We start from the raw sequence: 15,913 nt of genomic DNA on the forward strand, positions 1-15,913 counted from the left end.
ATTCTCAATAGGTGAAAAAAAAAACAACCTAGGAATATACATAACAAAGGATGTTAAATACCTCTATGAGGAGAACTACAAAACACTGATGAAAGAAATCACAAATGACACAAACAAATAGAAAAACATAACCCTGCTCATGGACTGGTAGAATCAACATAGTTAAAATGTTCATACTATGCAAAGTGATTTACAGATTCAATGCAATCCCCATATATCAGCATCATATATTTCCCAGATCTAGAAAAAATAATCCTAACCTTTATTTGGAACTAAGAAAAAAAGCCCAAACAGACAAAGCCATCTTAAGTAAAAAGAACAAATCTGTAGGCATCACATTACCTGACTTCAAATTATACTGCAAGGCTACAGTAACCAAAACAGCATGGTATTGGTATAAAAGCAGAGACATGGACCAATGGAACAGAAGAGAGTGCCTAGAAATAAAGCCATCTACCTACAACCAACTGCCCTTTGAGAAAGCAGACAACATACACTGGGGAAAGGAAGCTCTAGTCAATAAATGGTGCTGGGAAAATTAAATAGCCACATGCAGAAGAATTAACCAGGATCCCTATATCTCTTGCCATATACAAAAATTAATTCAAGACGGATTAAAGACTTAAATGTAAAGCATGAAACCATAAAAATTCTAGAAGAAAATGTAGGAAAAACTTTTAGACATTAGCCTAGGCAAAGAATTTATGACTAAGACCCTGAAAGCAAATGTAGCAACAAAAATAAATAAATAAATGGGACTTAATTAAATTAAAAAGCCTCTGCTCAGCAAAGGAAATAATTGTCAGAGTAAACAGATAGCCTACAAAGTGGGAGAAAATATTCACAAACTTACATCTGACAAAGGACCGATACCCAGGATCTACAAAGAACTCAACACAAATCAGCAAGAAAAAAAAAAAAAAACCACCCCATCAACAAGTGAGCAAAAGATATGAACAGAAGTTTTTCAAAAGAAGATAGACAAATGGCCAACATATGAAAAAATGCTCAACATCACTAATCATCAGGGAAGTGCAAATTAAAACCACAATGAGATACTACCTTATCCATGTAAGAATGGCCATTATTAAAGTCAAAAAACAACAGATGCTGACATGGATATGGAGAGAAAGGAATGCTCCTGCATTGTTGTTGGGACTGCAAATTAGTGCAACCTCTGTAGAAACCAGTATGGGGATTCCTCAACGAAAGAAATGTGGGCCTACCGTTTGATACAGCAATCCCACTGCTGGGTCTCTGCCCCAAGGAAATGCAGTCATCCTATCAGAAAGACACCTGAACGTGAATGTTTATCGCAGCACAATTCACAATCGCAAAGATGTGGGATCGACCTAAGTGCCCTTCAATTCACGAGTGGATAAAGAAAATGTGACACACACACACACCATGGAGTACTACTGAGCCATAAAAAGAAATCAAATGTCACTGCAGCAACATGGATGGAAATGGAGACCATTATCTTAAGTGAAGTATATCTGGAATGGAAAGCGAAACACCGTATGTTCTCACTGATAAGTGGGAGGTAACAGATGGGTACACAGGGGCCCAAAGTGATATAAAGGACACAAGGAACCAAGAAGGGGGTAGGGGGCTGTGTGGGATAAAAACTTACCTATTGGGTATAATAAACACTATTCTGATGAGCACACTAAAAACCCTGACTTAAGCATTTCACAAGATACCCATGTAATGGAAACACTTGTACCCCCTTAATTGATATTTTGAAATAATAAAAAAAAGAATTTGGCATGGTGGCTCACATCTGTAATCCCAGCACTTTGGGAGGCTGAGGCGGGAGGATCGCTTGAGGCCAGGAGTTCGACGCCAGTCTGAGCAACATAGGGAGACCCTGTCTCTACAGAAAATAAAAATAAAAAAAGAAGTTAGTGACAAGGTAATTCCACAGGAAGCTGAGGCAGAAGGATTGCTTGAGCCCAGGAGTTCGAGTCCAGCCTGGGCAACACAGCAAGACCTGGTCTTTCAAAAAATAATAATAAAATAGAAAAAAAGATGATTCCAAGCATAAAAATTTAGGTGGATGCCAAGCCCAGCAACTGGGGAACAGACGTGGGATGGTGTGACAAGGATTTTTAGCCAATGGCAGCAGCTGCTGCTTCAGGGGACACACACAAGCCCTTTCTAACGAGAACAAGTCATGAAAACCACAAACTACGTTTCCAAGTGAGAACTTCAAGGAATACTTCTGTTTTATGAGAATTTATTAACTGAAAAAGATTCAACGGTCAAATTGAAATGAACTGTGGGACTCAAAAACATCCACTTTTTAAGTTGCAAAATCAGTAACATAATGGGAAGATCCAATGATGTTTAAAAATGTACGACTAATTCTTTTCGTTGAGTTCCCCTATGTGCATTCGCAAATAGAGAGAATGGCGCACCCGTTTCAGGGATTCTTTAGCCTGTCAAGGGAAAAAGAAAAAGCATGTGATTAGAAGAATGAGAAACATCAGCATGACTACCTGAGAGGAAATCTATATACTTAATATCTCTTTAGGGCAATAAACTATTTAAACTACTAGTGGAGAGGCCAGGTGCCATGGCTCACACCCGTAATCCCAGCACTTTGGGAGGCCGAGGCAGGAGGATCACTCGAGCCCAGGAGTTTGAGGCTGACATGAGCTACGACTGCACTCCACCCTGGGGCACCAGAGCAAGACCTTGTCGCTTAAAAAAAAATAATAAATAAAAAACATACAAAACCTGGTAGTGGCAAATGCCTAAAATATTTCCATTTTATATGGATCCTTTTTTTAAAAGATGAATTTAAGGTTTCTAACTCATCCTTATGCTTTTTAAAAAATATTAGTTTTTAATGGTTTTCTACTTTACATCCTTAAAGAAATACCCTGTAACTTATAGTTTCCCTTTTTCTGTTACCTCAAAAATAATATTTACAAGGTGTTGTATTTTAAATCTTAAATGCAGTGCCCTATATAAACTAGCTGAAAGAACATTCTTAGCCTTTTCAGACTGGATCATTCAATATAAGGAAATCCACAAAATTAAAAAAGCATTATTATATGTTTCCCATGTAATGGCTGTATGAAATAAAATATTTTTTTAAAAAGGCTCTTCAATTTTTAGATTATAAAATTAGAGTAATTTTTTTTAATTTCAGGGATGATTAGTTTAAAAAGGATAGATAACAAAAGATATTAAGATTACTAACTAGGCTGGGCGTGGTGGCTCACGCCTGTAATCCCAGCATTCTGGGAGGCTGAGGCGGGTGGATTGTTTGAGCTCAGGAGTTCAAGACCAGCCTGAGCAAGAATGAGACCCCGTCTCTACTAAAAATAGAAAGAAATTATATGGACAGCTAAAAATGTATATATAGAAAAATTAGCCAGGCATGGTGGCACATTCCTGTAGTCCCAGCTACTCGGGAGGCTGAGGCAGGAGGATCACTTGAGTCCAGGAGTCTGAGGTTGCTGTGAGCGAGGCTGACGCCATAGCCCGGGCAACACAGTGAGACTCTGTCTCAAAAAAAAAAGACTACCAACTATTAAATGAGCATGTATTGAGCATTGGGAAATATTTTTACCAAAACTTTTTGTTACAAAATTACTAAGAAAAATTAAAAATCCAGTTAGGCACTGAGAAGTCACCATCTGAAAAGTTAATGAGTAAATTGGGAGGCCACAGATAAATGCTAAGAAACAGACTGCAATAAAGTCCTCAGAAGTATAGACAGGATCCTGAGTCAGACTTTTGGGTTCACGCCATGGTTCCCTCACTTTCTAGCAGTGTGAACCGGAGTGACTTTAGGAGCCTGTTTCCTTACCTGAAAGAAGGGAAAGAGGTAACGGGAGGAATACCATAATGATTCTTCTATCTTTAAGAAAAAGAACTTACACATGCCTGTAGAGAGTTTACATTCCTTATCACCTTCCTAAAATTCTATTATTTGCTTAGAAACAGATTTTTTTTTTTTATTTTTTATTTTTTTGAGACAGAGTCTCACTCTTTTGCCCTGGCTAGAGTGCCATGGCGTCAGCCTAGCTCACAGCAACCTCAAACTCCTGGGCTCAAGCGATCCTCCTGCCTCAGCCTCCCGAGTAGCTGGGACTACAGGCATGCGCCATCATGCCTGGCTAATTTTTATATATATATATATATTTTTAGCTGTCCAAATAATTTCTTTCTATTTTTAGTAGAGATGGGGCTCTTGCTCAGGCTGGTCTCGAACTCCTGACCTCGAGCGATCCTCCCGCCTCGGCCTCCCAGAGTGCTAGGATTACAGGTGTGAGCCACCTCGCCCAGCCAGAAACTGATTTTTAATGAAAACTTTTCCTTTACCATCTCAGAGTCATTTAAGACACCGTCACAGACATATTTACAGCTATCCCCATGGAGAATACAGACGGCAAGAATAAAACCGCAGGATGTGAGATATCAGGGATGTGAACTATTTCACCAAACAATCCCACGGTCCACAGAAATCTACCGAGGGCCAGGACTGAACCCGTGAGGAGGAGCCACCGACTGCAGTTCCCCGACACTCAGTTCTGCCTCCCAAACAGAACCAGCTGTAAGACGTCTCGGTAGTGAGATACCTTAGCAAGGTCTTCTTTTAATCTGTTGTATTGTTCCACATCAAAATGCTGCTGCTTTGATTTCTTATGGAAGAACTGAAGAAACTGCCTACTCTTAACAGCTGAGTAAGTATAATCCTTTAAGAAAAAAAGGAAAAGAAAAGAAGATTAAGTGTTGAATTAACAGAATGCCTCTGCAAGAAAGATACACCAAAGCAAAGCCAGGCAGCGTGAGTGACATGTGTGCAGCGGCCGTCAGAGCAGGCAGAAGCCAACACCAATGAAACACTTAGTCTCATTTGGGATCAGCTGCTCCTTTCAAAAGCAAGCGAGCTGGGAAGAGAAATTACACACGCTGGGAAAGAAGGGAGGAAAGGGAAGAGGGAGATTTTTGGCAAAATAACTATGAGAAAAAGCTAGAGTTACTGGGTGTTTTGCAATGCAAATTCGGTTTTATTTATATATGAGGGCAGGGAGAACATACATTTGACATGTTTATCCCAATGGAGAAATGTGTGTGTTATACTAATTATTTCTTTATAGCGGTTATATACAGTTTCTCTGTGTTGGATGTAAATCTCCATCCAGCCTGGTGAGAAACAATCAAAAGTTTACCAGCTTATAAAAACCCAGATGGCAGCAACTCAGTAAATTAAAAGGCTTTCTTGCTCACTACTGCCTGCCTTGGTTCAAGAATTCTTTGCAAACATGTTCTAACTTACCATTTTCCTACCAAACTACTCACCTGGCGAGTGACTAAAAAGTATGCAAAAAAGGCCATGGAGTTTGCAAATGTGATGAAGTACGTGACGGGCTCCATGATGTCCCAGGAGTACACCCACCAGGTGAGCCAGGCCAGCGCCCCGCCCTGGGCGGACAGCAGCGCTAGGCCGGCCCACTGCAGTCCGCTCGTTTTGGCTTCTGAGTGAGCTTCGAGTCTAGCTTTCACCTGGGGGGCGGAGGGGGGAGGGAATGAAAAACTGTTAATCCAGTGTACGAATACACCAACTTACAGGGAAAAAAGCAAGAAAAACAAGGTACATTTGAACAGATGTGCATCTACGTTAAAGAGGTCTGATATATGGAAAAACAATTTATAAAACATACATTAATGCTTATTCATTATCAAATCAGTTCATTAATCTTTATTTTTATTTATTTATTTATTTATTTTTTTGAGACAGAGTCTCGCTCTGTTGCCCGGGCTAGAGTGCCGTGGCGTCAGCCTCGCTCACAGCAACCTCAGACTCCTGGGCTCAAGCGATCCTCCTGCCTCAGCCTCCCGAGTAGCTGGGACTACAGGCATGCGCCACCATGCCCGGCTCATTTTTTCTATATATATTTTAGTTGTCCAGCTAATTTCTTTCCATTTTTGTAGAGACGGGGTCTCGCTCTTGTTCAGGCTGGTCTCGAACTCCTGACCTCAAGCCATCTCCCACCTCGGCCTCCCAGAGTGCTAGGATTACAGGCGTGAGCCACTGCGCCCGGCCCAAATCTTTAAATTATAAAGGTAACACCTGCCCATGGAAAAAAAAGTAAATAGCATAAAAAGGTATACAATGAAAACGTCAGCAGTCACTTTCTGAAACCTAAGTAAAATTAGAGGCCTGTTTCCTTTGACCTAGCAATTCCCCTTCTAGGAATTCATCCCACAAGTGCACTTGCACACACGATTCATTACAGATTCATTCTTAACAGCAAAAGGCCAAAAATAATCCATATGCCCATCAAGATATCCTGCCAGTGTAATGAGGAAGCTCTCTACCAATATGGAGAGATTTCCATGATATAACACTGGTGAAAACAGGGAAGAATAGTACATGCGTAATAGCGTGCTTCCCCTTCTGAGAAAGTGAACAATATATTTGTATTTGTTTGTACATAGATGAAGAAAAATCTGAAATGATTCACAGGTGTGGGGAATAGAGTAACTGGTAGGATAGGTTGGCAGGAAAACTTTTTAGATATTAAAAGTTGAGTCCAAGTAAATACATTAAATTTTTTAAAGTAAAGAAAAAACTAAAATGGTAAACAATCCAAAACCAAAACCAAAAAAGTCTCTGTCTGTCATCCCCCAAACACCCTTAGGGGTAATCACTATAAAACTTTCTTACATCTCCAGAAACTTTCTATTCATAGTCAAAGATACACATACACTTTCCCATTTTTTTTTTTTTTTAAATCACTAATGGTATTACAGGTTTAAAGAGTGCATTTCTTTCCCTTAAAACAGACTCCCCCACCCTCGCCCAAGTTATTTTTTTCTACACCATTGCTTAACTCCAGATGTCAGACAGCCATGGCCAACTTTCCAGCTGCCATTCTGGTAAGCAGAGCAGGGGCCCTTGGCCTATTCTCTAAAAGAGAAACTGAGGCAGATTCCAGCTGGTGCATCCCAGCTCCTACTGTGCCTGTTCACAGAGACACTGTAACTGACGCACGGAGAGGAGGCACAGCGCAGAGTGAGAGAGGGCAGCTCTGACCTCAGACCGCCCGAGTTCAAGTTCAGGCTCTACCATGTATTAGCTATCAGACTTCTGTTGTTCAGTTTACTCAACTGAAAAATGAAAAAGATAATAGTACTGAGTTCACAGATTTTTTTTTGAGGATTAAAGGAGAAAATGAGCCTACGTAAAGCATTCAGGAAAACGTTCACGTGAGGAGCACTCAACAAATACTGGTTATTATTTTCAACAGACTCAGCTACGGTGCTTCCTAACCTGTTCGAGGGGATGCAGCTGTTCTTTCAGGTGGTCGATTTTTTCCAGTAAATCCTGCTCTCTCCTTTTCTGAGACGCCTCCAAATGCAAGACAGTAAACAGTCTGTGAACCAAGGACTTCATGTCTTCCATCTCGGCAGCACGCTCGTCACTCGGGTTTTCTGAGAAAAGACACAAGGGAGACGTGAGGCGGCCACCACGACTGTCTCCGGCAGGGATGTAAGTCCACGGGACCGAGTCTGGGCCCCCAAGCCCGGCCACCTGTAGACTCCCACCCCCTGGGGAGGCATGTGGCCTTTCTTCCTATTTCAGATGACTCCATCAGTCTCTGTCACATAAAGACAATCCGGAACGATAAACTACCAGGTAGCAGCTTCAAAATTCATCACGTTTTTGTCTTTTCCTCTTTTACAATATGACTTTTGCTTTTCTTTAAAACTACGCATTCAGAAAAAGAGGACCATCCGTCGACCAGAATGCAGGTGGAAGCCTTTTGACACATGAGTTTACGGATTCACTTTTATATGTAAGATCAACCCAAGACCCCTCTCCCTACCCCCAATTTTCTTTCCAAAAAATTACTTTAGAATCCACAAAGGAAGGAAGCTGGTGTACAACGTGTAAACAACAGTATACTGTACATCTGAAAAGCAGTTCAATTGTATGTTCTTTCCAACAAGGAGAGTGGTAAGCAACGAAGTGTAGATCTGAAAGGCAGTTCATATGCACGTTTGTTTAAAAAAAAAAAAAAAAAAAAAGTGGGGGGTGGGGGAAGTGTAGGAGATCAGAATATGCCACCAAAAAATATGCCACTTTGGCATAAGGATTATTTTGAGCTGAAATCAATTGAGAAGCAGCAGATACAAGAAAAGCTCTAAGGCATGAAACCATAAGAATTCTGGAAGAAAATGTGGGAAAAACTCTTACAGACATTGGCGTAGGCAAAGAATTTATGAAGAAGACCCCAAAAGCAATCACAGCAACAGCAAAAATAAATAAATGGACCGGATCCAATTAAAAAGCTTTCGCACGGTCCCAAGACGATAAATGTTGGCGTGGATGCAGAGAGACAGGAACACTCCTACACTGCTGGTGGGACTGCAAAGTAGCACAAACTGCATGGAAAGTAGTGCGGAGATACCTCAGAGAACTAAAAGTAGAACTACCATTTGATCCAGCAATCCCGCTACTGGGTCTTTACCCAAAGGAAGAAAGGACATTCTATAAAAAAGACACCTGCATTTGAATGTTTACAGCGGCCCAATTCACAGTTGCGAAGATGTGGAAGCAACCCAAGTGCCCATCAATACATGAGTGGATTAATAAAATGTGCCATATGTATACCATGGAGTTCTACTCAGCCATAAAAAAATGGTGAACTAGCACCTCTTGTATTAACCCGGATGGAACTGGAGACCACCCTTCTAAGCATCGCAGGAATGGAAAAAGCACCACCACATGTACTCACCATTAACTCAGAACCAATCGATCAACACTTGGAAATAACACATGGAAATAACATTCATCGGAAATGAGGCAGGTGGTGACCCTGAGTGACAGCAGTTGCTGTGGCCGTGTGTTAAATCAAGGAATAAACAAATGTTTGCAAAGTGACAACTGTAAGGATTGCTTCTTCCCAGCAGCTCAAAAACAAACAACAACAAATACAGCGGGCTCACTGTGTGCTCTCCTACGGCATCGTTTATTGTCGGGCATCGTAGACGTTATGAATCTTAATTTGACTGTAATTTGTATTCATTCGTCCATTCGTTTTCCAACCCGCTTATTCAGTTCAGTGCCGTGGGTGACTGGACCCTCCCTGCAGCTCAGGGTGCGTGGCAAGAGCCAGCCCTGGACAGGACGCCACCCCCTGCAGAGCGCCCCCACACCCACACCCCCACCCACGCACATGGGGACAGTGTGGACACGCCAGTGCATCTCACACACGGCTCTGGGAGGAGGGAGGAACCAGAGCATCTGGAGAAAACCCAGGCGGACACGGGGAGAACACACAAACCCCACCCAGACAGCGGCCTTGGCTGGCAATCAGGTTTTTTTTTTTTATTCTCATCAATGTTAGAGCAAAAGGACATTGAAGGATGTTATTTGAGGACCTGCGACACTGTCACGGTGGATACATGTCATTCTCCATTTGTCACAACCCACGGGATGTGCAACACCAAGAGTGAGCCCTAATGAAACCATGGACTTTGAGTGATAATGACGTGCCCGTGTAGGTTCCTCAGCTGTAACCGACACACGGGTCTGGTGGCGGGTACTGACACGGGGGGAGGCGGGGGGCGGAGGGTACACAGGAACTCTGTACTTTCTGCTCAATTTTGCTACGAACCTAGAACTGCTTTAAAAAGTACAGTTTATTGGCCGGGCGCGGTGGCTCACGCCTGTAATCCTAGCACTCTGGGAGGCCGAGGCGGGTGGATCGCTCGAGGTCAGGAGTTCAAGACCAGCCTGAGCAAGAGCCAGACCCCGTCTCTACTAAAAAAATAGAAAGAAATTATATGGACAACTAGAAATACATATAGAAAAAATTAGCCGGGCATGGTGGCGCATGTCTGTAGTCCCAGCTACACGGGAGGCTGAGGCAGGAGGATCGCTTGAGCCCAGGAGTTGGAGGTTGCTGTGAGCTAGGCTGACGCCACGGCACTCTAGCCCGGGCAACAGAGTAAGACTCTTGTCTCAAAAAAAAAAAAAAAAAAAAAAGTACAGTTTATTTTTTCAAAGGAGTTACGAGCTGTACAACAATATGTACCTGAATTCATGATTTTCAGATTTATGTCTTAACCCAATAATGTCAGATTAAGCATTCAAGCACCTACGGTGAAGTCTGTTTTTGTTTTTGTTTTTTTGAGGCAGAGTCCCACTCTGTCACCCAGGCTAGAGTGCCGTGGAGTCAGCCTAGCTCACAGCAACCTCAAACTCCTGGGCTCAAGCGATCCTCCTGCCTTAGCCTCCCGAGTAGCTGGGCCTACAGGCATGTGCCACCACGCCCGGCTAATTTTTTCTGTATCTATTTTTAGCTGTCCAGATAATTTCTTTCTATTTTTAGCAGAGACGGGGTCTCGCTCTTGCTCAGGCTGGTCTCGAACTCCTGAGCTCAAACAATCCGCCCGCCTTGGCCTCCCAGAGTGCTGGGATTACAGGCGTGAGCCATCACGCCCGGCCAGTGAAGTCTTAAAAGTCTAAAAAGAGCGTGAGACTAAGAGCCCTGCTAGGCAACTTCTAGTAATCACTGAGCCTCCTGCTGCTAGCAAAGCTTAAACGTTGGTTCTCCAAAGCCTTCTTGGCCATTTGATCAATTTAAAAGATTCTTAAGATAAACTCTGCTGCCCGTGAAGGCCCCATAGCTAAAGGTAAAAGCTAAGATAGTCGGACAGCTGTGTTTCTTACCTTTCTTGGGGCACTGCACGTCAAATGCGATCGTATTAATGACAAGTTTAAAATCATTCATTAGCAAAATATCCATCAAGGTTGAAGCTGGCATCTCATAGCCATCTGGAAAAAAAAAAAAAAAAAACACATAACGCAAAAATATGTCTCTGTTTCAGAACAGTAAGGACCATTTTCCAACACATAGAAAATTACTAACCCAGTCTTTGCAATACAGCAGTGGACATTTACTTTCTGGGGGGCCCCCAAACCCAAATAGCATTCCCACTGAGGGGAATCCTCTTGTGTTCTCTGCCTCCCGTTTCACTGGCCCGAGTGGAACAGGCAGGCACCCCCTCTCCGCTCCCCGTCAGCAGGGCTGGAATCCGGGTTCAGGCCCCCGGCAAACTGTAGCCGCAGAAGGTCATGGGTCACGGGAAGATTCAGGAGGAGGGGGGGCTCCTCACAGCAAAGCAGGGAGCGGAGGGGGCAGTGTTGGCGGGGGGTGGGGGTGGGGTGGGGGAGGTGTTAGCAACAGAGCCCGTCAGGTGGTCTCTGGGCTAATCTGGTCTCTGCTCATGTCCTCTCCCAGGTCCTACCCTCCTCCTGCCCTGGCTCCTGTCACTTGTGGTGTGAGCGCCTGGTGACACACTCCTCTGCTCAGCCAGAGTCCGTTTCTGCTGCCCACAGCCAGGCCCCTGACCGGGACACGTGGGCACACGGGCAGTAACACTTCTAAGGGCCTACCTTTCTCTTGTTTTTCATTACTAACTGTGACGGACTGGTGTTACTCAAAAGCTCAGTAACCGAACAGCACCACAAGCCACCGGCTCACCTCCCTCCCCTTCCAGCGTGGGAAAAATGAAAGGCGGCAAAACTTCAAGGAGGTGGGGTGGCGGGGATAGTAATGAACATAATTAAGTCTAAGAAATAAAGTTGCATTTGAATGGTTTATTTTGTGGAGGTAGGAGAGATCCTAATAGTAATTTCAAATACCCTAGGAATATTTCAGAAAAAAAATGTCTAGGAAATTTTTAACTGCAATGTGCTTTTACACAGCTTCTCATATGGCCTTGTGTCTGTTGTTATATTTTTGAAGTAAACTTAACGTAACCCAGGTGTTGGCAAACTCACTGAACAAGCAAAAATCTAGTGCTGGGTTGGGGTTTCTTTCTATCATGTTTCCTTCAGAACAGCCCACATATAATTACATGAAATAAAGTCCAGGAAGATGCTGATGTGTGTTTGCTCCGGGCCTGGTGTAACCTTCAGCCGAACCACAGTTATTTCAGCAGCATTTCTGTGTGCACTAACAGGAATGCCAATAGGAGAATCAGGACGAGCCTGGCCGCCCGCCTCCTGTTTGGTTCTCTGCAGGTCTTTTGTCCCTGAAGGCAGCAAATCAAGTCTGCACCTGAGTCTGTTCCTAGACTTTGGCTGTTTGGGTTCCTGTTCATCAGCTGGAGTGAGATCATTTTCCAAAGAATTGCCAAAAACTCAACCCACACGATGGGCAAAACTGTGACAAGCTCAGAACACTCTTTTCAAGCCCAAATTAAACACAGGCAAATTCCACCCACACGGTCTCTTTTTTAAAAAAAAAATCTGCAACACACCAATCGTTTTATCTTTCCTAGTGTCATTTATAAAAATTTGCCTTTAAATCACTTCAAACCAGCCCCTTGAAATATTACTATAAAAAGAAATCAACTGAATGTAATTTCTCAATTGAAATACTACGTTATCCTTATACAAATGTATGACTAGCGAAAGACTGACGTGAAACATTTCTCAGGCACTGGTGACAGTGCTGAATTTTTCATGTATTCTTGGGAAAGTGTCAATTTAAACCCCCAATAAAGTGTGTGTATTCAGTCCAAAGAGCACATTTTCCCCAAGACTCCTATTCTCTTTGTGTTTTCCATTTCAAAGCTACTAAAATTATTTTTGAAACAAACAGGGTAAACATCAGTGTTTTCACCTCTCTTGTTTCACTGAACAAATACGTATCGAGTCTACACCACCAGGCAGGCACTGCTCAGCTCTACCCCTTCTGACCTCTAGGTTTGCACCCGAGGGCTCCTAGCAGCTCAGGATGGGGGGCCTCGCCCCTGTGGAGAGGGCTCAGGACACGCATGTCCCTGCGCCTGGGGGATGTCGTCTAGCTCCAGGATGAAGTATGAGGAAGCCCACTGTGCCCTGGTCCACGTTTTAGCAAACAGAAAGCCGCCCTTCCAGTTAAATCTACACTCCTTACGATAACCTACCAGCCCTTCCCGATTTGCCTCCCCCCCAAATTCCTCCTCCTTCCCCCCAGCCCCTCCCCAGCTCCCTGCTCTGTGGCCACAGTGGAATCCGCTCCTACCTCCCGGCTGGGCCTCCCGCATTCTCCCACCCATACATGGCCCCCCCTCCTCTCCTCCGGGTCTTTGCCCAAATGTGACCTCGGTGAGCCACCGCTGCCCACACCCCCCCCCCCCGCCTCCCTACTCTGCTGTGTTGCTCTCTGTGACACTTATTATCCAGCAGAATGTATATATATAATTTATTTCTTTATCCTGTTTCTTTCTCCTCCTAAATGTAAGCTCCGGAAGGGCAGGAGTTTTTTATCCCTTTTATTTTTTGCTCTACCTCTGGCATTGAAAATGGTGCCTGGCATATGTTAGGGGCTCAGTAAGTATTTACTAAATGAATCAGTTCTTTAATCTCCATTTGTCCAACTTCTGTATCTATCCCTTAGTTGATTCTGAACTCGGATAGGGAAGAAGAATGTTTATTTCCTTTTCAAAACTACAGTAGTAATCATTAAGTTTTAAGTGAGTTTCTTATAAGTATTTAATATCATAATAAAACAAAATAACTGTGAATTTATTAATTTATCTATATTTGTAGCTTCTGTATATGGGGCTAGGGTAAAGAATTCTTTATTCTATTTTAGGGGCAGTTAGTCTAGGACCATTTTATACCATGAGAACATAAAAGCTATATTCCAAATTTAAAATGTCTACATGATTAAAAACCTCTTCTAGTATTAAAAAAATATATACGTATATATATATTTTTGAGACCAGGTCTTGCTCTGCTGCCTGGGCTAGAGTGCAGTGGCATCATCGTAGCTCACAGTAACCTCAAACTTCTAGGCTCCAGGGATCCTCCTTCCTCAGCCTCCTGAGTAGCTGGGACTACAGGCGTGCATCACACCTGGTTCATTTTTCTTGTTTTTTGTAGAGAAAGGGTCTTGCTAAGTTGCTCAGGCTAGTCTTGAATTCCTGGCCACAAGCGATCCTCCTGCCTCAGTCTCCCAAAGTACTAGGATTACAGGTGTGAGCCACTGCGCCCGGCTGAAAAAAATGTATATTCTTCCTAAGAACTAATTTTGTCAAAAACCATACTAGGCTGTAACTGCTTTATGACAAAGACGAATGTACTATTTGTGCATTTTAATTACTCCCTGGCTATTTTAATCACTGAAACTGCATTTTACCTTCTAATTATTCAAATTTTGCTAAAAATTACATGTGAATGCCTATGCCACTAAAATTCTCTCAAGAGAAAACATTTTTAGGCTAAGTTTATAAAACAAGTAACTGAAATTTACATTAAACTTACTCCATTACTTTTTTACTCAATGGAGTTAAAAAAAAAATTAATAGCACTGATGTGTAAAAATGAAGGACTTAGTAAAAGGCAATCATTTACTATATATAATGAAGGAATGAATACAGTTCTTTCTAGAAAAGTAAAGAACTAAACAAGGTTCAGGAGAAGAGAAAGCAGCCCTGGGACAAAGTTACAAAATACAGAAACACACATACCTGCTGCGAAGATTGCTGCGGTTTTGATGCCCTTGTCTTCGTTTTGCAGGTCCTGAAGGAAGGAACCAACCGTTGACGACATGGGTTTGACTACAAACTGACAGCGTTCTCTTCTGGATGGCAAAGTAAGTGTTATCAAGGGAAGGCCGTGTCTATAATTAACTGTTATTTCTGTTAAGACAAATAATACAGGAAACGTGTAAATTTTACCATAAGAAACAACCCTTAAAATACATGAATTCTAAATGGAATGCTTAAACATGAAATTCACAAGCCTCTGAAGTCTCGTAAAACTCTGCATTGCTTGTGCAGTGCCGTCATTATACTACGGTTTACACAGTCCCCGCCACACTGTAACATTTTATTGTAGCACGTACCACACTGTATTGTAATCATCTGCGTAAAGTCTTCCCAGGCAAAGAGTTAAGTTCTTGAGGGCAGAAATCACTTATTCAGTGTTTTTTTTTTTTTTTTTTTGAGACAGAGTCTCACTCTGTTGCCCGGGCTAGAGTGCCATGGCATCAGCCTCGCTCACAGCAACCTCAAACTCCTGGGCTCAAGCGATCCTCCTGCCTCAGCCTCCCGAGTAGCTGGGACTACAGGCATTTGCCACCATGCCCGGCTAATTTTTTCTATATATATTTTTAGTTGTACAGATAATTTCTTTCTATTTTTAGTAGAGACGGGGTCTCGCTCTTGCTCAGGCTGGTCTCAAACTCCTGACCTCAAGCGATCCTCCCGCCTCGGCCTCCCAGAGTGCTAGGATTACAGGCGTGAGCCACCATGCCCGGCCAGAAATCTTCACTTACTCAACTCCCCTGATTGCTGGGGTGGAAATTTGATAAAAGACAGCAGAGATCATGGGAGCAGAAAAGGGAGGAACTAAACCCAAGCAGGGGACGGGGTGGGACGGAGACAGTGCGAGCGAAGTCTGTTTTGTGCAAAATTCAGAGCTCTCACTCAATCTGGAAGAAGGCAAACCAACCATCAGCGTCCGAACCGAGGAAGCGATGAGAACGCTCACCATCAGGGGGCGCTGTGTTGTAAAGGAGTGACCGGCAGTAGTTCACATTCCCACACGGCGTCGCACACCAAACCTGCAGGGAACAGAGATTAAACTGTTTTTTTAAAAAGAGTGGCAAAGTTGAAATAGAACATCCTTCTTAATCTTCCATGACAAAGCCCGACGGAAAATTCCACTTCCCACGCGTGCCCGGGGAGGCCCTAGGAGAGCTCACCGCACCTTCTCCGGCTGCTGCATTCGCTGTAGCAGCAGCACATTGAAACACGGTTCTCAAACTGCGGTACAGGGACCCCTGAAAACCCGAGAGTTCTATGGGAATTTCCAAATTCTGTTTTTCCTTTTGGGTAATAATCTAAAACAAAGGACTGCGAGCATCAGAGGATCGTCCCCAGG

General features: G+C 43.2%; 1 protein-coding gene across 1 annotated transcript; it reads right to left on the reverse strand.

Moving 5' to 3' along the window:
- Positions 1-974: 974 nt before the first annotated feature.
- On the reverse strand, positions 975-15,590 carry MCUB (mitochondrial calcium uniporter dominant negative subunit beta). Its single transcript, XM_069459160.1, has 7 exons — positions 15,482-15,590; positions 14,497-14,667; positions 10,703-10,807; positions 7,295-7,455; positions 5,320-5,523; positions 4,596-4,712; positions 975-2,441 (listed from the first exon to the last, which is right to left on the reverse strand). Exons 2-7 carry the CDS (start codon positions 14,576-14,578, stop codon positions 2,364-2,366), a joined length of 747 nt encoding a protein of 248 aa, XP_069315261.1. The 5' UTR covers positions 14,579-14,667; positions 15,482-15,590; the 3' UTR covers positions 975-2,363.
- Between the last annotated feature and the right edge of the window lie 323 nt (positions 15,591-15,913).

Source organism: Eulemur rufifrons, chromosome 26 (assembly GCF_041146395.1).
Source record: "Eulemur rufifrons isolate Redbay chromosome 26, OSU_ERuf_1, whole genome shotgun sequence".
Lineage (NCBI taxonomy): Eukaryota > Metazoa > Chordata > Mammalia > Primates > Lemuridae > Eulemur > Eulemur rufifrons.